The sequence below is a fragment of the Sceloporus occidentalis genome, unplaced genomic scaffold (assembly GCF_023333645.1).
Source record: "Sceloporus occidentalis isolate IW3139 unplaced genomic scaffold, rSceOcc1.0.p SCAF_209, whole genome shotgun sequence".
Lineage (NCBI taxonomy): Eukaryota > Metazoa > Chordata > Lepidosauria > Squamata > Phrynosomatidae > Sceloporus > Sceloporus occidentalis.
In genome coordinates this window covers 297125-321414 of record NW_028317189.1, presented here as the reverse complement: position 1 = coordinate 321414, position 24290 = coordinate 297125, and the positions used below count along the sequence as shown (strand labels likewise).

The 24290-nt window shown below is 43.1% G+C and overlaps 1 protein-coding gene across 1 annotated transcript in view; it reads right to left on the bottom strand.

Moving 5' to 3' along the window:
• Positions 1 to 10976: 10976 nt before the first annotated feature.
• LOC149277569 (uncharacterized) overlaps positions 10977 to 24290 on the bottom strand; it is a 73510-nt gene continuing 60196 nt past the window's right edge. The window contains exons 33-42 of the mRNA XM_089502714.1: positions 23888 to 24013; positions 22683 to 22802; positions 21806 to 21890; positions 20869 to 20943; positions 17772 to 17903; positions 15486 to 15632; positions 12579 to 12890; positions 12414 to 12486; positions 11554 to 11742; positions 10977 to 11070 (exon numbers count right to left, since the gene is read on the bottom strand). Of these exons, the coding sequence (XP_089358840.1) occupies positions 10977 to 11070; positions 11554 to 11742; positions 12414 to 12486; positions 12579 to 12890; positions 15486 to 15632; positions 17772 to 17903; positions 20869 to 20943; positions 21806 to 21890; positions 22683 to 22802; positions 23888 to 24013 (1353 nt within the window). The remainder of the gene's footprint in view (positions 11071 to 11553; positions 11743 to 12413; positions 12487 to 12578; positions 12891 to 15485; positions 15633 to 17771; positions 17904 to 20868; positions 20944 to 21805; positions 21891 to 22682; positions 22803 to 23887; positions 24014 to 24290) is intronic.

Here is a 24290-nt window from a genome sequence, read left to right as displayed (position 1 = left end):
ATTGCTTGAAGTTTCCTTAGAGCTTCCGATTTCCCAATGTGGAACCAGCAGAGTTTTCAATGTGGGTCTGACCCATGGAATAAAAATGGGACTCTATGACCACTTTCCAGCCACCAATGGCTCTATGAGGCTAGTCGAGGCAGGATTCCGGGTGGTATCTGTGCTGCGTCAACACTTTTCAGGAACCTCACCTTTTCAGTTCACCTGTACCTACGTTCATGTTGATTTTCACCTTGTTTCTAAAGCTATGCCCACCTGCTTTCTTTCCTCCTCTCTCAATTCTCACTTGTTTTGCTTTCCCTTCTCCCTAATTTATCCGTCTCCACACTTTTCTCGTTTCTATTTTCTCTTGCTTGGATTCCACTTCTTTCTTCGTTTTATTCTCCCTGCCTCTTTCACCTTACTCTTTCTCCCCAGCCCATCTGCAAATCCCTGGCTCTCCTCACTCCATCACTGTCTCTCTCAAACTCTCATTTCTCATGTTATGTCTATCTGCCTTAGTGCTTCTGTGTCTCTCTTGTTCAGTGCCCCTTCTTTCTCTCTTTTATCTTGTTCTCTCTCGTTCTTGTTCTTCACTCCATCACATTCATTCTCCAATTTACATCGCCTTTGTTCTCACTATCCGTCAATTTCCTTTTCTAGCTCCCTTGGCTTTCACTATTACATAAGTTTACCTTTTTAAACCCCCTCCTTTTAATTTTTACTTTATTTCTTCGCCTGACTATCCTTAACCTCTACTTTGTGTCTCCTTTGTTCTCTTTTCCTCCACTTCTGTGTTCCTCTCACCTGTTCTCTCTTTCTTGATATCTTTCTTCCTCGCTCCTCTCTGCTTCCTTTTGTTTTAACCTCTGCTTCTTTTCCTTATTCTTAAGAACTTTCCCTCTCCTTATAACCGGCCTCAGCGATAGATAAGGACACTAGGCAGGTGCCCAGTAGCACCCCCTCTCATGCGTTAGGTGATCCTATTGGCTGGGGTGATGGGTGAAGGCCACGGATTGGCCTCTCCCCACAGCCTTCGCACCCTTAGATAAATTGAACTTTAACATAGGGATTTTAATGAGTTTGATTTTTCCACCGTGATGTTTGTTCACAAAACCGAAGCTGACTATTCCCTTTTCCTATACATAATAGGATTTATTGTAAGCGTATAGATTGCAGTCCACAACTTCAATTTAAGTCTCCCATCAATTTTCTATTGTGCTTGTTTTTATTACTTAAACTATCCTTAACTATATATATATATCAAATGGTCTGGTTTTATTCCTCTGTATTTTAAGTTATTACAGATAAAATTCTGTCCCCATAAAGTCTACTACTGTTAAAAGATCTGAGTTTTCGCTGCAGCTATTACGATGTTTACGGATACTGGAGAGCTGACATCTGCATTTTGTAACTAAGGAGAAGACCTCTCGTACGTAATACTTTATTAAACATTTATTTCCCGTCGGACCGTACCAGCGACCCTGCCTGGGAGTTGGGTTGGTCACTGGGTCGATAGCCATTACATTTGAACGTTCTGTTATGACTTTGACTGCATCAAAAACTAGTCCAACTGGCAAAGTCCTTACGTCTAAAAATACCCTAGTCTGAATAACCTTTGTTCAAGCAGGAAAGACAACAGAGAGCTAATGGTCTATGTCTGCTAGAATATAACACCTGTGTTAAATCCCTGGATAAGTACCGGGACTCATCACTTGGTCGCACCGTGCTCTGTAGCTTGTCTGCAAACCTTGAACCTACTAGCTCAGTCCTGCCCCCTAGGAATTCTCTGCCAGTGGTTACCGTGACAGGCTACCATTAGCCCACTACCCCGTAGTCATTCTTATCCGTCATTCCAAACGTTACCTCCTTGCAGTAGACTCCAACCTACAATCCAGATCCTTACCTACCTGTTTATCTCCCACATCTTGTGTCAATTTATTTTCTATCTCTGCCTCCTGTCTTTTTTACCTCAATGTTCATTTTAACTCCTATCTCTCAGACTTTTCTGCTGCCCCTGCCTACAAAATCCCCCCCCCTCCATTAAACTCCCTCCACCCTCACGTTACGTGTACTTTTTTTGTAATATTTTCTGCACCTATTAGTTTTCAATAAATGTTATCATTTATAAAATGCTAACTTTCCATGTAATTCCTGTTAATATGCAAAATGCTTGTTAAATTGGCTCAATAGGCACAAATTTTTATTGCCCATATGCAGAGGTGGTGGAGTTTCTATATGACCTCTCTTATCCAGAGACCAAGGGTTGTAGGGTCCAGGCCTTAAGGTTAAAAGACATTATATAATCCCTGGTCTGTTTGCAGCAATTGGAGTTTAGAGACCTCTTTAGAGCGTTTGTAGTAGAGGGAAAGAACGAGGAGGGTGAAAAGATAATTATGAATAGGGAGAAAAAGGAAAATAAAAGGTACTCTATAAAATCTTTATAATTTGTCTTGGCTCTGGATGTCAACGTAGTGGTGGCTTGTCTGATCTTCATGGCCGCTCTGAGTGATGTGGATATAGTCAAATCTTTTGTATCACACTGGTGTAGAATGCTGTGCGGACATCAATTACAAAGCGCACTGCCTGCTCACAGGCAGCTCTACAGAAATTCACAGCCATCCCATGGAACTTTTTATTTTTGGTATATAGTCGTCTTTGTCTTTCCAATCATTCCACCCATAAAGCTACTTGTATTTAAGTTACACATACCTAGGAAGCTCAGGGTTTTTGTCCCAGTCTCGTTTGGTAACACATTTGGCGAGTCACTATTCACAATGGGTTAAGGTTAACATTTCAAGAGTCTCAGGGTCAGCTCAGTTAGAAAGGTCCCAGGTATGTTGATTACATTCTGTATATGTATATATTATGTACATATATGACTGCTTTTACTGCACACAGTATATGATGCATCAACTTATACATACACTGGCTGTAATGTCACATCGCCACCTTGTGGTTGCTTTGCATACTGCACGTTCTCACAGTTTCTATAATTGCAGACAGAATTACTCAGAGATGTTTATATTGCATAGTATTTATTCCCATATGAGCATTTATTGTACAATCAGCTTCTTATGCATATCAGAAATTGCATCTAAAAAGAGCATTGGAAAGGTTGTGAGGGTGAGTGCTTTCTCTCTCCAGAGTAGGACTGGAGGATCTGGGTTTGGGGTAACTGTAGTGGGGAGGGGGGGGGGGGTTTAGGCTAAGTCCCTTAATATATAGAATCCTCCCCCTCCCCCCCTAAAGCTGGAACCACATTCCTGAGTCAGGGGAGCAATTTCTTCCCCATTCCCCCATACCCCTTTGTAATGAACATTCCGCGTGGTACATAGATACTGAGTATCCCTACACACGTTCAGCCTCTCATAATGAACATGCTACATTGTATTACGATGCTGAGCATCTTTCTACCCTCAAAGTGACCATGCTGTGCTCTATAATGATACGGAGTACCTCCATACTCTCCCCAACCCCTGAAAATATAGACATGCTTCTCTGTAGAACGATGCTGAGTATCTCTATACACGTCCAAACCCCCGTGATAAACTCACTACCGCGCTGTATAATAATGCTGGGTATCTTTAATGCGCTACCAGTTAGCTTGATAATAAGCATGCCGCACTGTATAATGGTGCAATGTGCCTCTATGAATGCCTAACCACCTGAAACAAAACAACATGCCGCACCGTATAATGGTACCGAGTATCTACATACACTTTAATAGCCCTCTACCATTGAAGATACACCTCTGTGTAATGATACTGAGTATCTCTAACATGTAGCCCTTTCGCTTAGAAGGAAACGGAACTTGGAGCATCTGCAGTATTTTTCGAATCCTTGCCAGGTCTGCCCTGTCGACGTTGTGCTGTGCCCTGCGGCCTTTGGGATAGTCCTTATCCATCCAGGCAAAGGGTTAGTCCTATTGCTGTGTGTCGATGGACAGCCGGGATGATGGGAGAAGACCCTGCACCCCTCCCTTAATGCTGCTGGAGTGTATAGACATACTCAGTACTCTTATACAAAGGAGTATCTGAGACACAAAGCTTTCTGCAGCAGGGATGGGTTGGAATGGGGAGGGGGGGGGTTAAAGGTTGAGCGCCATCTATATTTCCAGTCCATATTCCTAAATGCCCCAACCCCCTGCGGGGTTTAAAAATGTGAATTAAAGGTAAAAGATGGAGCCGGGGATGAGGAGGGCAGCTTTCTTCTTTCCGAATGTCATCATGCACATTACTTGGTAACATGCAGGGTGCAAGTCTTCATGCCGTGAGCATACAGGGGGGCGAGCGTCTGCTTCGGACTTTGGAGGGGGGGGGCAGGGACCCCCCTCAGTTTGATTTGGGGTGGTGTTTGCTTATGAGCGAGAAGGAATTCAATTTTGTACTGATTCATAATTAGTGAGGTGCAGTAAATGGCGGATGGGCTCGCTTCAGTAACTCGTACTCGAGGTGAAATTCTGTGTGGGAGAGAGAGGGGGGGGGAGGGGTTAAATAGGGAAGGTAGGGGGGTTGGAGAAAAAGGGGAGAGAACATGGGGAGGGAGAGAAAAAGGCAATTATTTATTGCAAACATTATTATTCCATTATAAAAAGAGACCGACCAATACAGACACATAATCAATGCAGATACATGGCAATCGGGATCAATAGAGATACATTCTGATCAATAGAACTCACTTGGTTAATAGCAGCCGGCACTAATGTACACGGCTCGTTATATACAATCCTAATTAAAAGGGACATCCACCAAGCAATGCTGATTTATAAAGCCACAAAACACACGCTAATTAATCATGGATTTCCTCTTCAGCATTTTTTTTTATCATACTGGTGAGTCCTTTATTAAAACCAGTATCCCAATGCGTCAGACGGTGCCTGGTATGCTGGTTTACCCCGATTACACGTATCTGACTGCTTCACCCCTGGGATGGCCTGCTGTCTGTCCTAGCCCTGGGATTGCCGGCTGTCCATGCGTTTATCCCGTGTTCCTCACTGTATTAGCCTCTACCACATAGGCTGGATGGCTGTTCCTCTTACATACCACATTCTCAGTTAAGTTATGCTGAATCTCAGACAAGACTAAGGACGTATTAAGGTCTGAGTCTCTAACGGGCTGACTAGGAGGGCCAAATCTGTCCTTTGTTTAAAAGGAATTTAAATGTTTCTATCACATCTCCCCGCTCTTTCCTCTATTCTATAGGCATTGAGATCCTTTTATATAGTCAGTGAGCGCTGGGTATGGACCCGTCCGGCGCAGACAGGCCGAGCTCGCGGACAGTAATCACTGCTCTAAATTTATCCCAGCCGGGGACAGGCATGTCTGTCCTGATCGGTGTCACATTGCAGGTATGTTCCCCACAGGGAAGGACACGGCGATGCCGTCCTCATCGGCCGCTTCAGACAGCTGAGACCAGAGAGATTATCAGACAATAAATCACGGGGGGCTCTAAGGGACAAAGTGACAGCAAGGAAGCCGCCTGACACAGATCTATACGTGTTTATCTACAGTTTATGTCTAAGCCGGCCAAAGAGCTTGCAATTTACAGTATAGGGAGATCACTTGCATATATTAGAGAAAGGAGTATTAGGAGTAAGTAGGATCTGAAGGATCCGCGCATGCTTAGGCTGCGTCCCATATAACCGGCTGCATGTTATTCCATACCAGACCTATATTTAGTTTGTTTAATGCAGGAGGACGGACAGACAGGCGGATAGATAAACAGCACATGATGAATGGCAGACAAGTTAAGGAAGGGGAGAACAGAGCACACGAGAGTGACATATCGCACTAGGACCCGACAGCTGATGTTGGACTACAATTCCCAGCATGCACAAGGGTGTATTCACTAAGCTGGGAGGCTATAGGGTATATAAGTTTAACCTTATATTGCCTGATTTAGCTATATGTTTTGCAGTGACAGCTCTTAAAAATAAGTGGCTCTGATACCTTGTGGTAGCCACATACTCACAAAATAGTGAAATCACTGTGTATGGCAGAAGTAGTTTAACCTGTTGTTTTCCAGTGTAAAGCTGGTCTCGGGGAGGTTCCAGTTAGTCTAGAGGTGCTGTATGTAGGGTTAAGGAAGGGGAAGGATGGCAACATTCAGCCAAATGGCATACTAATATGTCTAAAGGTGCATTTATAACATAGTCCTGTCCAACAGATCAGTGTATATTGGCCAAGTGCATCTGCACACAGTAATATATACCAAAAGGGGCTTGAACAGGAGAAAATCCCACCATAGAAGCACAGGAAGGATCTAGGCAGGGATGAAATGCTGTCTAAAAATGAGTCTGATACACGTGTGATGATATGATGAAATGCTATCATAAAACTACAGATAATAGGAACATTTTTTGAAATCACAGAGAGAAGCTGCCCCTCCGTCTCCTTTGCCAGCCCTCCCCTGTGTGAAAGAGGCATGGTTTAAGGGTGTTTAAACTATTACCTGGGTGATTCCCAGTATTTGGGGTGTCCCAGTTTTGGGGTCCTACTGATGCACCCGTTTTGTGCCGGCTCGTTTCACAATCTGTGCCCCTTTCCTCCCGTCTGCGACCTCTGACCTCAAAGAGTCATGTTCGTCTTCTGCCTGCCAGGGGCAGCCCAGGAGACACAGGGGTAGGAGCAGGAGGGGAATGAAATGGGACATATTCACACACAGGAATAAGTGGAGACATGAGGGTTGAAGAGCAACACAATAGGACAAAGAGAGAAACAGAGTTGGCAAATGTAAACTGAGCAAAGATGACATAAGAGATGGAGCAAGAGATAAGTGTCAGAGACAGAAAGAAGGACCTGTCTACAACGATGGAGTAGATGGGTCCTAAGTTTAGGCTCAACCTTCGTCTAAAGGTGTGGGCTTCCACATTTGGCCAACACAAAGGGAAAGAGAATTAAGTGGTGACCCCCAGCACATGATGATATGTCAAAAGTGATCCATCAGTGATGAGTCTGAAAGCAGAGAGTTGGTGAAACCTTTGGGTCTGCGAAGAGTCCCAACACCAAGGCTCAATGAGCACCATAGAGGAGGTCAACATATCTCACCATATATATATATACAATAAAAATGAAGGAAAATGTGGAATGATAAAGACAGGGCGAAAGATAGGGCGAGCTGCAAAGTGGGTTGATATAAAGGGCAGATAAATGATTAGCTTAGATAGAGTCATGGCATACAGCAGGACAATGCAGTCTTTGGATGTTTAGCTGTTCCTACCTGGCTACTAGAGATGGGATCCAACTGCACCAGAGGGTGGATGTCAACCAACCCAATGACTACTGTGCTTTATAAGTTCATATGTTACAGAAATGTTCTAAACATTCTGAAGGAACAGGTGGAAAAATGATGGCGTCTGCAGGGAGTCAAGCTGGACTCTTATCCATCATGGTAGTCAATTGGTCATTAATAATTGTAGCTACAGAGGAGAAATAGGGAGCCGTCTTTGACATCACTCTCTCTGCTCCTTCTAACTGGACCACCATAGACAGCGGAGCGTTCTTCCACTACCTGTGCGGTGGTGGGAGAGCATATAAAAGGTGACAGATGATAAAAATGCTCCATATTTTTCTCATATTTTTTTCACTGTTGGTTACGCTGTAAAGGTGTTTATGAACATTCACTGTTCTACATGGCAAATATGATGGATCAGCCTCTTACTGGATAACTCTGAGATAACATCGGTAACTTCACAGACTATAAGAACTTTTGGGTCACCGAGTTATGGGACCTTAACATTTGTATTAACACACTAGCCATCAGCCTACTTTTGTCCATTAAAATAGTCCCATCAAATCCACCAACTCATGACAATCAGGGAAGAGTTGAAGGCTGAACTCAGAAGGACATTTCTCCAAACTGACTCAGAAGCTCCAATGAATGCAATGGTGATGGAGGTATGTGAGAGCTCACAGGTAGCAGTCCAGCAGTTGTTATAAAAACACAGTTGTTATAAAAACACACCAACGGGATAAGATCATTTATTTCATAGATTATACTTCTACTGAAGAAGCCAAGTCGGCGAAACGCGTTTAGAAGTACATCTTTTGGACTACTCTACATTCATTAACCGGTGGACTCTTCACTGACACTCTTCAAGCACTTTATGTGCCCGAATTAAATGTGAGTGTATTTCCTGCCGGCTATTTTTATATCCTCTCGGATACTACACTATTTTAAGTTTATTTTTTAGAATTTACAAAGAATATTAAAGAAGTTTACGCTCTACATAGATGGGTCTGAATTATCCATTTCTTTTGTGAGTGCAATATTTACTTCATACACTCTATTAGTTTTACACTTTACACCATTGGTTTTTTGTTTTTTCCTTATATGTATCTGCGCCCCATTATTGTTTGGTTCGTTTGAATTCTTACACCCTGAGGAGGAGTGTTCATTTTTTGGGTTGCTGCAGTCTTATCAGGGAAGTATCATATTACCTATTTATTATTATATATACACCTCACGTGATTTTAGGTTTATTCACGTCTTTTATAAGCAGTCCAGCAGTTGCCAGATGAATGTCTTCATGGACCGAAGCCAGCCTTTGCTTTGGTGTATTATGGGAGCTGTAGTTCATAAACATCAGGGCAACTACCTCTTGGCTAAGTAATAGGAGTAAGAAGGGGAGAGTATTACACTGAGGGGTAATTAAGCTACCTAAAGCAAGGCTATGGCCAGGCTCCACGGAGATATGGGGGACAAAGAGTTGTACTGGCTCAAAATATTTGCTGGGGGGGGTCATAATTTTGCACACTATGGAAGCTTCCTGTGTCAAAAAAAGAAATTGAAGGAAGGCAAAATAGGACTTTACCTCTCGGTGTAACACAGCATACTTCAGGTAATTGGGGGTCTCACTCTCCAGCTCTTCTGCCTCCTGCAGGGTCCCCTCAATCAGCAAATCTTCATTATCCCCTAGATCTGTGGACCCTGGGGGTCCCACTCTGCGCAGGACCTTCCTGACTGTCTGCAATGGACATTAAAAACATAAAGACACTGTGTGTGACATACTAGAGCTAAAAAGGGGTAAACATCTCCAAGGTGTGCTGTGGAGGAGCCACAGGATTTGAGGGATCCCCGAAGGGTTGTAATCTGTATTAGAATCTACTTGTTTTGACTATGAAGTTAAGGAAATAGTTAATCCTCCAAGGAAAGTTTGTCGTTCTCAGGTGTCGGGAATTCTGCCGCTGCCAAGGTTCACCTTCATGGATAAGGCAATCCTGTAATATTCTAGCAATTGGCTCGGGAAGTTACTATCCCTTTAAGGAGAGGCATTTAGTGTATGCAGGAAGAGGGCAAATACCACTGACGTAAATGGATACACACATGACAAGGACAGCAGACATGTAGTTCTTCAGCTGCTACGGTCATAGTTCTAAGGCTGGCTGCGGATGATGGGATTTGTAGTTCTACAGTACTGTACCTGTACAGACATTGGCACTCACCTTCTTTGTCACTATGTTGCCCTGCTCGTCGGTGAACTCTTCCTCCGTCACCTGCTCCCCAGGAATGTCTGGGACCTCATTACCCTGTAACAAATGGGGCAGTTATTAGTTCCCATCCGGGGGGGGGGGGGGAGTCTATCGTGCCTGGGGCAGCTGTACTCACAGAACTGTTATAGCCAGGGATGCATAAAGAATATCACACATAATATATACATTATTTCCTAATAATAATATGAGTGGGACAGAGTTACACTCCATAGATAGATAGATAGATGGAGACTATAACCTTTAAATTGGGAATCAGATATGGAAAACACTTACATTAGGATACACGCGGATATCTGCATGCTATAACATAGATTATATATAGATAATATCACGCAGTATTATCGGTGTCACAGTTACCTTCACAATGACTCTTCTCCGCACAACCTTGGTGGTCAGCGTCTCTTCGTCGTCCTCTCCCCCTCCCTCCCCAAGTTCCCGGTCCAGCTCGGCGTGGAGCCGGCGAAGGACATATTTCGCAGCACCACGGACAATATGTACTACGTTCTGACAACTAACCACAAAAAACCCTATCAGCACTATGCATACCCCTAGCTCAGTAAGGAACCCCCACATCCTGGACCGCTCTCACCTTCTACACCCTTCAATCCTCGCAAAGGATAAAATATAAGATTATCCCCTCTGAAATACACAGCTATATCCTTCCTTAAAATAACCTGGAAAGGGAATACCCCCCCTATGTAATATAATTAAGATCCTGGCATATCCTGTAAAAATGGTTTCCTATGAATACAAAAATAACTTGGGTTCTTGTACATTGCCCCTATAGCGGCCACCCTACTCTAAGATATAAATAGAGCCCCCACCACTACATATATATATATATATATATATATATATATATATATATATATATATCTACAGATCTGTAAAAGGCATCTCCGTATTCTTCTTAATCCGAAAATGCACCCCTTCTGACCAAATCCAGCGCCAAGCCTGAAATCCAAGGTTCCTTGACTTTTTTTCCAGAGTTTGGGGCCGACGCGATTGCCCCGTACGATCACCCCTGTCAGTGTCTGCGTGTGTCAGCTGTCCGGAGGGAGGGAATGAAACCAGACCCAGTGGGGAGGGAAGGAAGAGGATCACTTAATACCCCTTAAATTGGGAAAGGGGCAGGTGGGCTGCTGGCCCAGTGAGGAATGACCTCAGCAGCTGAAAGTCACGGGGGGGGGCAGATTTTAACCAATTTATCTGCGGTTATCTATTTGTATTTGTCAGACCAGCCGAGATTGTGTGTATGTGTGCGTCCATGGCTCTTTGTGACTTAGACATGTGTCTATTTTTGTAACAGTTAAATATAACGTTTCAGTTGTTATTCGTCCAATATTTGTGTATAAACATCTCTACTTAAATACCTTCACTCATCATTAGGTATGGAATATATGCTATGTAAACATAGAATCTAACAACAGATAAGACCACCTAGTCTGCTATTTTTGTGCTGTAAAGCCTCAGACCACAATCAGTCATTGGTGTTTTCAGTACTCAGGCACGACACCGAGCAGGTTTGTTGGACGGGTGGCTGGGAGGGCCACTGCTCGAGTATAAATATTTAATATACGCCATTGCAGCCGCTGACCTTAAAGGGCCAGGGACACTTAGTCAACTATTAGCCCACTGCCTGTTTTTTTACCTGTGTATATGTAAAAATGTGTTGTAACAGGTGTTTTCCCTGCAAATCCCTATGATGTCATTTGTGCATACGTGTTTGCTTGTACTAATGTATACGCAGACTTAACTAATGTTTGTCTTTGTGTATGTTTGTCTGTATTAATCTATGTTTACCTGTTCGTCTGTTCATGCTGGTGAATTTCTGTTTTACTATGTACATATATCTATTATATCTTCTTGTACATCCATCTACCTACCCTAGCAGGTAATCTGTGTACTAATTGGTGTATACACAACTGCCGGAACAATGATTTTACTATTTATGTTTGCTTCCATTACTGTATATATTTGTTACTTTTCCATAAAAAGACTGGCGCCTAACATTTTGTCCTATATCTCCGTATGGTCCCTAAATGCTGCTTCAAGGACTGATGCCAAGCAATGCACTTACCCTCCCAGATGGCTTACCTCTTGTTGTCCCCTTGTGCTGAACATGGTGGTCTGCTGAGTGACCTTGATTCTGGCGCTACCCTTGAAGTTCTGATGAAGCTCCTCGTAAGTTAAGGGGGCACCATTATCATGGTGAGGAGAACGCCGGGAGGGTCTTTGACCGGGGGCATCTGTGTTCCACTCGTGCACCCTACACATCAAATGTAAAGCGTGGACATAAAGATTCTGTGATCCCCTACCAGCAGGTAATTATCTAATGTAGCGTAAAGTGGAACTACAAATTAGTACACCTGTGTAAAGAATGTATGGATGCATTCGGTTTGACTGTTTAGGGTCCACTTTTTGCACAAAAAGAGATTCTGGAGCAAAAGTGTCATTATCACCATAACAACCATTTTCCTGCGTACTAGACCAGTCCATTGGTTACTATGGTAATAATATATCGCACCAGAATCACTTTTTTTACTCAAACCCCTCCATGATCACTGAGGAACGCAAAAGAAAGTGATGGGCGGCAAATGGTACTCCAGTTTTCGTGGGACTACAAGTCTCATAATCCCCACGGTGTCACCATGCCTAGCTGGCATTGGGCTAGAGCAGGGGTAGGCAATCTTTGGCTCTCCTGATGTTGGGGACTACATCTCCCATAATGCTCTTACAGTCATAATGCTGGCAAAGCATCAAGGGAAATGTAGTTCACAACATCTGGAGAGCCGAAGATTGCCTACCCCTGGGCTAGAGCACCCGTCACAGCTGCAGTCAATAATTTAGCCAGCAATACATGGTGCAGGGTACATATTCTGAGGGATGCTACCAGGTCATATGGAAAACAGGCCAAGTGCTAATGAGATGATGGCTTACCTCTCCACACCACTAGATGTCACTCGACAAGTGGCGGGGGTTTCAGTGATCCGAGCATGTACCCTTTCTGGCCCTGTTACAAGATATGAAAAAGAGGTTGCTAGACCACTACTGACCAACATTCCCCTCTCTTCTTCTCTCCCACTGCCACCTTTAACCTCTGACCTCCGGCTTCAGTGTCCTCCTCCTCCTCCAGGTCAGGGGAGCCCGAGGATGGACGTGGTGGGGCATCCCACTCATCCTCGGCCTTGCTGCAATCCAGAGATGAATCTTCAGGAGCCACCAGTGAGGGGGACAGGCCAGAGGCCCAGAGTGGAAGGTCAGGAAGGTCCAATAGTCCCTCAGGCTCTGCTGTTGCCATGGGAACTCCATCCAAAATGGACGCCTCACTCCAGTATTGATCCAGTCTCAGTGGGGAGGGAAGGGAGTAGTTGAGAGAGGCCGGGGAAAGCAGCTCGTCCTGCGTCAAGGGGTGACCTGTTGGGGGGAGGGTGGGGAAGGGATGTCACACACACGCTCCTCAAACAGAAGCAGATGGATATTGCAACCTCAATGCCTCCCGTAGAATTCTGGACCAGGGTCAGCTTATAACCCAGGTGCATTCTGGGTAACTACTCTTGTACCTTCATGTGTTTAAAATCTCAGGGATTTAAGATCCGACCTTTACATCTTCACTGACATTAATTTAAATTTGTTCATCAAATACAATATTTTGCTCCCCAAACATACAATATCCCAATAAATCCAGATTTCAGAAGCCTCTCTATGCCTCTTTTCACATTTAGGAAAATGGAGGGTATTTTTCGAAAATTGATTCCGGCGCAAAATTTTAAAAGGGATCTTATCGCTCTAGGAAACAAACTAATGTCAAACCAACAGGGACAAATCACCGGTTGCTATGGTGATAAGAACACTTTTCAAACTTCATATCACAATCACTTTTTTTTTATACCTAAGCCCCAAATTGACTTAATGACAGCTATAATTCAAAGGCTGAAAATGACATGTTTGATTAATTAAAGTTCAAGCCCATACAGTAACAAAAATTAGAAGGGCTGTCTAATACAGAGGGTTCCACGTAAGCAGCCCGACAAGGTTTGTCTATGGAGACTAATCTATCAGCGAAAACATATTGCGTTACAATATAGTTTTACTACAGGAAATGCGAGACAGCATGTGGTTAGAGGCTCCTCATTAGTTAGCGCAAGCGAGACACGTATGTTGGGTTAAAAGGTTCGTTTTGGGGTGGGAGCGAAGTAACCAGATATTGTAGAAAGAAGCAAAATCACCCAGTAGCAATGACATGTTTTATGGGTTAAAAGAAAACTGGCCAAAGGGTGGTCAAAGGACACTACAGTACTTGTAAGAAAGTAATCCAATGGAATGGAAATAATCTGTGTATGTATCATATAAGAGCGCAGCGTTCTAATCTACACCCTGTCCTTATAGATTTTGTATACATTCTAGTCGTATTATTTAAATGTTAGTGAGGGTCGGACGTGTCTCCTTGCTCGCTATATAAAGGGAAGTGTGAATGTGCTGAATAAGCAGGCCCCAAGGTCTCCTACTTGTCACCACTCAGCTGTTTAAGCGATCAGCAGCCACCACCACCCTGCCACGTGTCTGCTGCTTTTAGTTACATGCGAGGGAGGCAGAGGGGGCTCAGGAGATTCCCACCACACACATCACTCAGGTGTCAGGATGACAACACACTGCAGCAGGCCTCGGGAGGCTGGTTTATGGGGGTGGCAGTCCATAAACCGTGGGCAATCAGGACCCGTGGTGTACCTCTGCTCAACAATCCGGTTAGAATGGAGATCTCTGATGACCCCCAACTGGCCCAATCACACCATGGAGGACTTAATTGCATAACCTGTGCCTGCTGGCTCTTTGCGAAAAACTAGCCACATCTCATTTTATGACTTTGCTTCTTGAGATGTTTTACACAAAGTTCAATGTAGTATGGGTTGGGAGTTGGGAGAAAGACCACAATGTACCTCTATGGAGCTATTCCTGATCACCGTCACTTAACAAAGTAAAAGATAACATATCTAAACCCTAATATGTAAGCACATGAAAACACAAAGTTGGAATGATACGAAATCCATTGTCTGTATTGTATGAATGATTTTTTTCCATGGTTTAGGCTGGAGTCAAAATTAAATAGAGCGACAAAATGAGATGATGCTATCTGTTTAGAAGAACATGGCTCTAAGAACCACAAGATACTCTCGGGTAAGTAATTGGTTGCTATCAGGGGTACTTGGTACAGAATTGCAGTAGTTGCATAGAATAATATATTACCGCTCATGCCTTAAACAGAGGACTATGGTTTGCTCAGCTGTGCTATAATATAATTCATACACATTCTATGTATGTCCATTCATCTGCATGTGGCTGTATGACTCCTCTATGTGCGACACGGTTATTTCTGGATTCTTATGCATGATGTTATGTGCATTTGAAAGTATGAGTGAAAGCATGAATTGAATCTGTTTAAGGGCTAAAGAGATACATACATGCTTCAGGTGTGGGAATGGGTATCAGGAATGAACAGGAAACACCGTCCTGTTTGAAAGGAGGACAGTAGCATGAGGAGGTCAGAGGTCAGAGGTGAACATATAAGCTTAGCACAGGAGTGAGAGAGAGAGAGAGAAAGAGAGAGGTGAGAGACACACACACATTGAACCCACCCTGAATTCTCACTCCAGGGGTGGGTAAGAGGGTGATAGAGACATGCGACTCATTGGCTAGGGACAGGAGATAAAGGTGAAAAGGCATAAAAGCTGACAGTCCTAAATTTCACTACCTTATTTTGTATTGAAGGTAATATTCCTAGGGACCAAGCTATTTGATGACCGTCCATAGATGCTAATTTCCTCTCCCTAGCTGGTTATCTTTGATCTTTGCTACTGGCCCTAATCAGCTAATTACACGTTACCTGATCCCTGCCACCTTCATCCATAGGTGCCCTCTCTGTCTTTTGCTGAATGTCTACTGATTTAGGTTCCCCCGTACATACTTTATTGTGCGGTCTCTGTCTACTTAAGTGATGGTCCCAATGGATCATACCATTTCTTTGAGAAGGGGATACTGATCCATCGCTGTTGGTGTAGCGGCGCTCTCCTTTAAAACACCTGCTCTGGCGCCCAGATCCCTCAAGCATGTTGACAATCTCGCTGCGATCAATGTTCCGCAGAGCCGTATACAGATCTTCCACTGTGGGGTGTAATAAATACAATTTATAGACCAGCCACGATAATAGAAACACACAATTAATTAAGCTTTCCACAAATGTACGTTTACTAGACTAATCAATTAAAATGCAGGGCCCCCTTCTCGTTCTGTAGCAGTGTGTTAATGTTATTGTTGATGTTCACTGTACCCCTATGGAATCTGCTGGCGCTATATAAATAAATGCAATGTCTTTAGTGCCCCATTAACGAGTATTAAAGGCTTTGCAAGGCCTGGCAGCTGCCCGGCACTCCAAGGGGTCTACCTAACCCTTATAACCAGATAGAAAACCCGGCTCAAAAACACAAATATATATCCTTTTTTAACCTGAAACAATGCGTTTTTTTTTAACAAAACACTACAGATCTAATAACAGTTGCTTGAGTGTACTTTTTAAGTTGCTTTATAGCAGAATACTTGCACTCCACCCTACCCATGGCATTACTACACTGGGTACCCAAAGCAATGTATTTTTATTCATATATATATATAAAAAGCTCGTTGAGACATCTTTATCTAGTATTTGGCTTGGAAGTAAAGATATGATTTGGTGTCCAGGGTTAGAAATAGAATCTGTATTTTTAAATCTCCCCAGTATCCAGAAGCTAAGGAGTCTGGACAGAGTATCAGCGGACGAACTGCTGCTTACCCCACGCTGTGTCTACCAGGTAAGTAGATCTAGTTGATTATTTTATATTGAAATAACCCTTTAAACTAAAAGTTTCCTGTTTCTAGACCGTATAGCAGCCAGGTTAACAAATTCAGTCTGTTTTAGACCAAATATAAACTGGTGAGGTAGACTGGTTCCAGTTAAGCAAGTAGATTCAGTCCTGTATCCGACCTTTAATGGAAATTGGCTTTAACATGGGGCAAAGGTGGCAGCTATCCCAGGCCATGGGTCACTTTAGGGACCCGTAGCAGCTGTCCTTTTGGGCCCTTTAACAGCCGACAGGGTCTACAGGTGAAGGTCTGCAAGGCAGAGGATGGCACAGACCTCTCCGCTACTACTTTTTGGGTGAGTCTTGCTCAGTTCCCCGCTATGATTACAGACAGCCCTGGGTAGAACAAGTCCCATAATATGACACCAGCCATTTAAACTGTGTGCACACATTATACCCGGTCATCTGATTCTCCTATGAATCCCTGAAACATATGTCCCTTAAATATATGTATGAGACAAATGAGACAATGGGGTTTATTCACTAAAGTTTGAGTGTGCAGCAGGGTTGAAGTTTCAATCCAAATACTTCATTATGTATTATAATGGGCCATTGATTGCGGACTTCTCCTGCAAGGAGGGATGAGTTACATAGAAACCCAGAATTTGATGCCCATCTAGTCTACCTTGTCTTAGATTCAGGATGGCCATAATACCTATCCCATCCATGCTTCAATCCCCCTCACTGTATTATCTTCTACCACTTCTGCTGGGAGGATGTCCTGATTACCTACCACCCTTTAACTAGCGGTCGGTGCTGCATTTTGCCTAATTAAACCAGTGTGATGTCTTGAAAGATTGAACTACGCTTCTTGCAGAAAAAAAGATCCTTTATAACGCGCAGCGAAGTTGGCGAGTTGAAACTGCAACTTGTCTGCAGTAAATAAGGTGTAAGATTACCAATAACATCTTACTGAAATATCAACAGATCTACATGATCTACGTGCATCTTGAAAACCTCAGAACCAATGTTTTTATGATCTACCGATTAATGTAATGTTGTCTTAAGAAACTTATTTACTTAAGTGATGTGTCGTACATCACTGAAACTTGCACTACTCCCTATGTAGCGTTGTAAGTGTATATGTTACAATTATAAATGAATATGAATATTGATTTCTGGTGCTAAATGATGAGGTGGTACATTACATTCCAAGCATATAACCATCATATACAATAGGAGTGACCTTTTGATAGCGGAAGAATGAGAACAATGTATTATAAGCTTTTTTCTATAGCGTTTATTGTGACTTTTAGGGCTGCAGAAGGCTGCGATACACTCATAACATTTTTAGATCCACGAAAAGAGGAAGACTGGGGAGAAAAAAGGTGGCAGAGGCATTTGTGTCTGGAAGAGGGACTGTTTCTCCTGAAGAGGGATAGCTGGACAGTATGAACGTACTTACGTTTTGCATCGGGGCCCTGGCGTGATGCCCACAGTTGTAACAGGGCCGCACTCTGCTCAAGCAGGGAGTTTGGGTTTTCCACCCGAATCTTGTTAATGTCATCCATTTCAAACTGCAGCTCCCGAGCCAGTTCTGGGGAGAGAAGAAGAAGAATGCGGTGATTCTAACGCCCCATGGGAAAATGTGTAAGGTGGGGTTAAAAGTAAATCACGCCTCAAATGACAGGCTTTGGAACATATATAGTGAAACCTGCAGCGTTTGTATTGTGTTTTACACTTTCTGGATTTTTTTATAGTCAGTGAAACAAGGTCTCTGCGAGGATCCGTTTGGTGTCTTCCTGTATCTGCGGGTAGTTTGCCCCCCAATTTTCTAATGATCTAGTGGTCTTACCGTGGTCGCCTCAATATTCTAAAGAAAACATGTTTTAATGGCTTTGTGTGTGCAAGTGAACACTTAATGTGATAAAACTGCAAATGCCAATGCAAAAAAGTTTTTTCCTCCGCCATAGTGTCCGACTAGGTGGTTAAGACTGAGTCATTCTAGCGTTTGCCACAAGACGGCGTTACAAGGAGCTGGCGGATGTTTTGTTGTTTTTTTTTGCGAGCTGGTAATAGGGGAAAAGCTTGGATGTGATGAAAAGTCTTACCGATTAAACGCCCTGTTGTTGACAAAGGCTAATGGATAATCCCCCTTGGAATTTAGGCAAAGTATAAATTCTACCACGTGGTAAAACCAAAGCTCTGCACAAAACGTCTCTAATGTGACTACTAATGTGGGTGACAAACATGTGACTTAATAACGTGTTCTCCTCTGGGCTGATAACACGTAGCAAATACAAACAGACTGTCTAAATGAGCTGACCCTGGCATTATTCAAATATTAACCCTTTAATTGCCCGTTGTGATGATTCTATGTAGTGACTCGTGGAAACCCTGGCGTATAATTACTTAAGGATACACTTAATTGAGTCACCTACATTTAAGCAGGGATATCAACCATAACACTGGTAGCAAACGTTGGGAGATTTAGACGTGATAGCAGCAGTGTGGAATAAGAAGGAGTAAATTCCAGACTGTGTGACGGTGGGAACCAGCCTCTGCACCCCGAGACCGGGGCAAGACCCCTGAGAGGTATAAGAATACACACGATAATCATACCCTGCATGATTCACATTTTATGTGTCCCCGTTTTATGTGTTTTAATTGGGTCACCTGATCATCCTACAGAAAGATCCTTATATACTGAGGCAAACATTGACGGTGGTACAGCATAACACCTATCACTATATACTGAGGCACACATTGACGGTGGTACAGCATAACACCTATCACTATATACTGAGGCACACATTGACGGTGGTACAGCATAACACCTATCACTATATACTGTGGCACACATTGACGGTGGTACAGCATAACACCTATCACTATATACTGAGGCACACATTGACGGTAGTACAGCATAACACCTATCACTATATACTGAGGCACGCACTGACTCTGTTCAGGACAGGACTGGCCATCGAGCAGTGAATAGTGAATAGTGTGTTTATTGTACTAATCCAGGGGTGATGGACAGTTGTTGGAGGCAGCTAACACACCATATTTTCAGGATAACACTAAATGGCTCAGCTGGCTTATTAATTAGAAAAAACATAAAACTCAGAATAAAGGGCAAGGGTTGTCTTTTTGAAACAGTGTGAATAATGTAACAGTAGAGGGCGCTATTGCATGCTGATTGCACTAGGCCTGTAGGTTGTGTACTAGGTTAGCAAATAGCTTTAACCCCTTAAGGACAATGGGTTGTCCTTAAACCCATTAAAAACAATGCATTGTGAGCCGGTACATGTAATTAAGGGGCATACAGTATATATCTAACTTACGTTGGAGAGCAGCCTGGTATAAGACATCACTTTTGTGATGGGAGATCCTCTGGATCAATGAGATCTGGGATCAGGTTTCATGTAATTAGGAATAAAGGCGATCATATTAAATCGTGAAAGTTGGATTTCTGAACTATTTTAATGTAATGTGTTCATTTTCATTCCAGGGTAAATGCACATGATTGGGGTTATTTAAATTCAGCAGCACACATTTATTATATATCAGATAACCATACAGAATAAAATATAGTTTATAACCAACAAGATGTCTGATATCTGATAGTAAAAGTGCTAGCAACCTACTGGATAATGTATATCTACTAGATTGTAAACTCATTGACCAAGGCTCACCTCCACTATTGTTTTAGTAAATCATGTGATGCCCTGCATGTTTGCTGATTTGTACAGCGCTGTAGAATACGATGTTTCTATATAAATCAATAAATACTAAAAAAAGCATTAAATAACGCAACACTAGGGTTAAAAATCATATTAGGGGTTGTGTAAAAAGGCCAGCTCTGGTGCAAAGTGGTAACAGTGGAGCAATTAGCAGGGACACTGCATTGATCCCTATGCAGATTACAACACTTTTGCTGCTTTGCCAGGATAGCACTTTGTACATAATCCCTAATGGATGCTTTCATAGTTCATTGGGGAGAAAAAACTAAAGTATTGATGGTTGCTAGGGTCAGTACCAAATAAATAATCTGATCTGATATTATCTACAGGATTCCGATTCTAAGATTGTAAAGGGACAAGAACGTCCAGTGATCATAAAACCTGTCATCTCATTGACGTGGAGGAAGCCATTGCTCGTATTAGTGAGTTTTTGGTAACGTGCTTGAAATACAAATACATAATTCCTAATAATCTTAAACTATACTGCATGTTCATTTACCGAATCAGCCTACTTAATCGTGGCAATCCATAAACGGTGGCAATTTTCTAAGACATCTTATCAACTTAGTATGGGCTGCCACAAGGGACATGTGCCTGACATGACGCTGCTGTGACGGAAGGTGGTATATGGAGCGAAACCTTGGGAAAGTTAGCATGCTGTTGTGGCTTGTCCATATTTCCAAATAAAACAAGTAGTTGTTTTTTGTTATAACTAATGGAACAATTCCATAACTATGCATTACGCATATATAGAGATCTGCATGCTATCTAGGCGTGTGGAATAAATCTATGTTGTGTGTTAATGTGTCAGCTCACCTGCCCAGCTCAGGCCAAGATGCTCTGAGATAACAGCCATCTTCATATCAACGCGATCTGTGCCACCTAGAGACCCTGGAGGGAAAGAGAACGCAGGGGTGAGAAAAGGGGAAAAAAGGAAGGTGTTTGTTGATGATTGCCGGGTTCAGACATACTAGTGGGGTTCAGAATGGAGGTCGGTAGAAGGGAAAAGGAGGCCAAGTCATACACAAAATACATAAGAGATCGCAGGTGGGATAAGACGATGAAACAAGTCATGGAGGGATGCGGTTCTTAATGGGATGGAGGAAAGAAGGAGGTGGAATGTGTTCCATAAACGTCTAATGGAAATAAGGTTTTGTTGTCATTAGAGTAGTAGTGATTAGGAGAACACAGTTTGCTTGGTGCTGATGGGGCAGAGGGTTTAATCATCATCAGGGAATAAGGGCTGACTAGGGAATCGGGTGTCATGAAGTAGTGGGGTATCAATGTCAGAGAGACAACAATTCGGGGGATCATGTGTAACAGAAACGCTGAAAAGGACCCAAGAAGTAGTGATGGAGCAAATATTTGGTCCATCGCTATTGTCAAGGATATAGATGGACATTTATCAGGACTGGCAGGGGAGGGTAGGAGACACATAAGAAGGATCTTGAGTTGGAGAGAGGTTTAATCAGACAAGAATCTGTACCCCACCTTCCAGATCCCACCGACTCTGTTCCCCAAGGATCACCTTATGGAGGCTGTGGGGCCAAGTTAAACTCCTGTATTGTACCTTTACTCCCATTATCTGTTGTATGGCCTCCTTTCTATTATTCTCCCCCAATTTCTACCTCTCCCTCCTGATAAGACTAGTCCTCCTCCCCACCCATGCCTTATCGTGCCCCCCCCTTGCCCATTTTACATTCAGTTCGGTGGGTCTTCATCCATCTAAGCTGCCCGCTCCCCTTGCTCTCACCCCTCGTACTGTCATTCAGCAGGCTGTACCGCTCTCTTAGAGCTAGTGGTGTCAGCGTCCTCCGTCTGTCCAGACTGCCTGGGCCCTGTTACAACACAACTGTTTAACAAAACTACACAATCACAAACTGTGAGAACACGCAGCTTTACGCTCCATGCAGTCCTGCAACAAGAAGGCACATGTTTAAAAAATAAACACGTCAAGTACATGACGCGGCGACAAAAGACAAAAAAACCACTGCGGTAATGTGACAACGTATGAGGAAACAGGCACACAAGGACACACTGACAAAGTGGGGTGGAAAAACACTGTATGACAAGACATTCAGATTAACAAATGATAACTGATAAACGGCAGTACACTAAGCAGCAAAATCCCAATATGAGTATATTATAGAAGCTGAACATATACATACATACATACATGCCAACAAATTGAAAGAAAGGGAGATTGTGGTAGCCCCTCCCATAGCACGTACCTAGCCCCACCCACAACTTCATATGACCGGCTATTCCTTATAGGCAAGCAGGTATACTCGCTGGTGTCCCTTCCTTCTTGGATGCCACAAACAGGTTAAACGTGGCATTCCAAGCTCAGCTAGTCCTACAAGGATGACTTGGGGGCATGGGGGCGAGATGAGGATGATCTGAAGAACAAGGGAGACTTTGGGCAGTGATAGGATCATTCCGACCAAAAGAGGGCACGTTGGCATGTGTGTACAACAGTGATCTAAAAAATGTTCCATACATTATATATATCCATACATAGCACATGTGCGCTAATACACTGTCCTGTTGTAACGTACACACCACTCACTGAGTGGGCTACAGTGCAGAAACACTTGAGTACACCATAGGGTGCCATGTAGATGGGTCACCTGTGAGTATTGAGGCATGGTGACATTCAGGTGGCATAGTACTTGTTGGGAAGGTTCGTATTTCATGGCTTTGCGCAGGAATGAAAGAGACCCGCAAGGCTCCCGGCTGCTGTCACGCACCTGCGACACAAAAAGAGAAACAAAACACAGCGAATGTGTTGACAGCGGTAAAGATGCCGTCGCAAACATTCGAGAGCAATTACTATAAAATGCAAACTGCAACACAAATCTCTGAACACGACATAGTCGGCCTCGGAAAATCCCCCGGGGCAAAGGAGTAGTGGCTAATGTAATCTTACTGCCAGTAACCAACGTTTTATGCATCTCTTCCCGGATCTGTAAGAACTGGGGACACGTGCTTTGGGGACGCTGCGGGTCACAGGGGGTTTACGTAATCCTTTGCCACGGGACTAGTGGTTTGAGTCTGGATGGAGCGATGTTTGTTCCTCTACTTGGGGAGAGAACCTTCGCCATATGAATGTTAATCACCCTTCACAGGGAGGTCAGACACCATGTGGGTGCCGCCATCTTCTTTTCCATAAGTGTGATGCTTAAAAAGTTGAAAATCTTGGTGTTTTCCCTGGATATGAGCTGATTATTTATACAATTAAATTAATAAAGTCACCAGAAAGAAACTGTGTGGTTACCAGCAAAGGGCTTTTTAATGGAAGGCACAATAAGGACTCGACATAATGGGCAATCTATACATGTACTAAATACAATCCAAGATGTGACGGAAGAAATCCAGTAGCCAAATGAATGGAGAAATGTCATGTGGAGATTATTAAGGTTCCTCGCCTTGATTTTACTCTGAATGAATATTTTTGATGATCTGATGAGTTCTTCTGCATGTTCACCCCCTTACCCTTAATGACTTTGCTTTAGGGGTTCTCTGCCAGGCTCTCTCTGCCCTGGATTCAGACCTACCCATGGACACCTCTACTACACAAACACCCATCCATCCATCCAAAACTCATCCATTCTAACTCACATGACCATGGCATTCCGATATGATTATCACATATGTACGAATACCTTTTATAAGAACAGGTGGACCAAACAAAAGATTGGTTCCTAATATTTAAGTTATGTTATTGGCCTGAGTGGTTAAAGTTCATACACATCCTCAGCAATGACACAGTTAGGATTATTGAGTCTTTTGTATGGGAACAAATGATTCATATAAACGTATACTAGATCATTACCTTGATGGGCAAAGCCAGCCTGTTCTCTTTAAATGCCTGGAAAACAAAACTTCTCTGCTGGGTTGCCTTTTTCAGAGGTACGAGATTCCCCGAAAGCTCCACAAATAACTGTGTTCCATCCAAAACCTGTTAATAGAAGAAGAAGAAAAATACCCGTCCACAAGAACAAGCTGCTGCCCTATACCATCTATCCCATGGCATCTACCATTAAAATAAATCCAAATAATATTGAGAAATAATAGCTAATCCCAGTAATTAAACCCTATGATGGCCTAAATGTGCGCTTATAGGCTAGGCTGAGAAAGCTTCACCTTTAAAGGTAACCCAAACAGCTTTTACCATTACTAAACAAAATCATTAAAAGAACGTGTGCATGTTTGCAGGGAAATTGGTTTGTAAACAT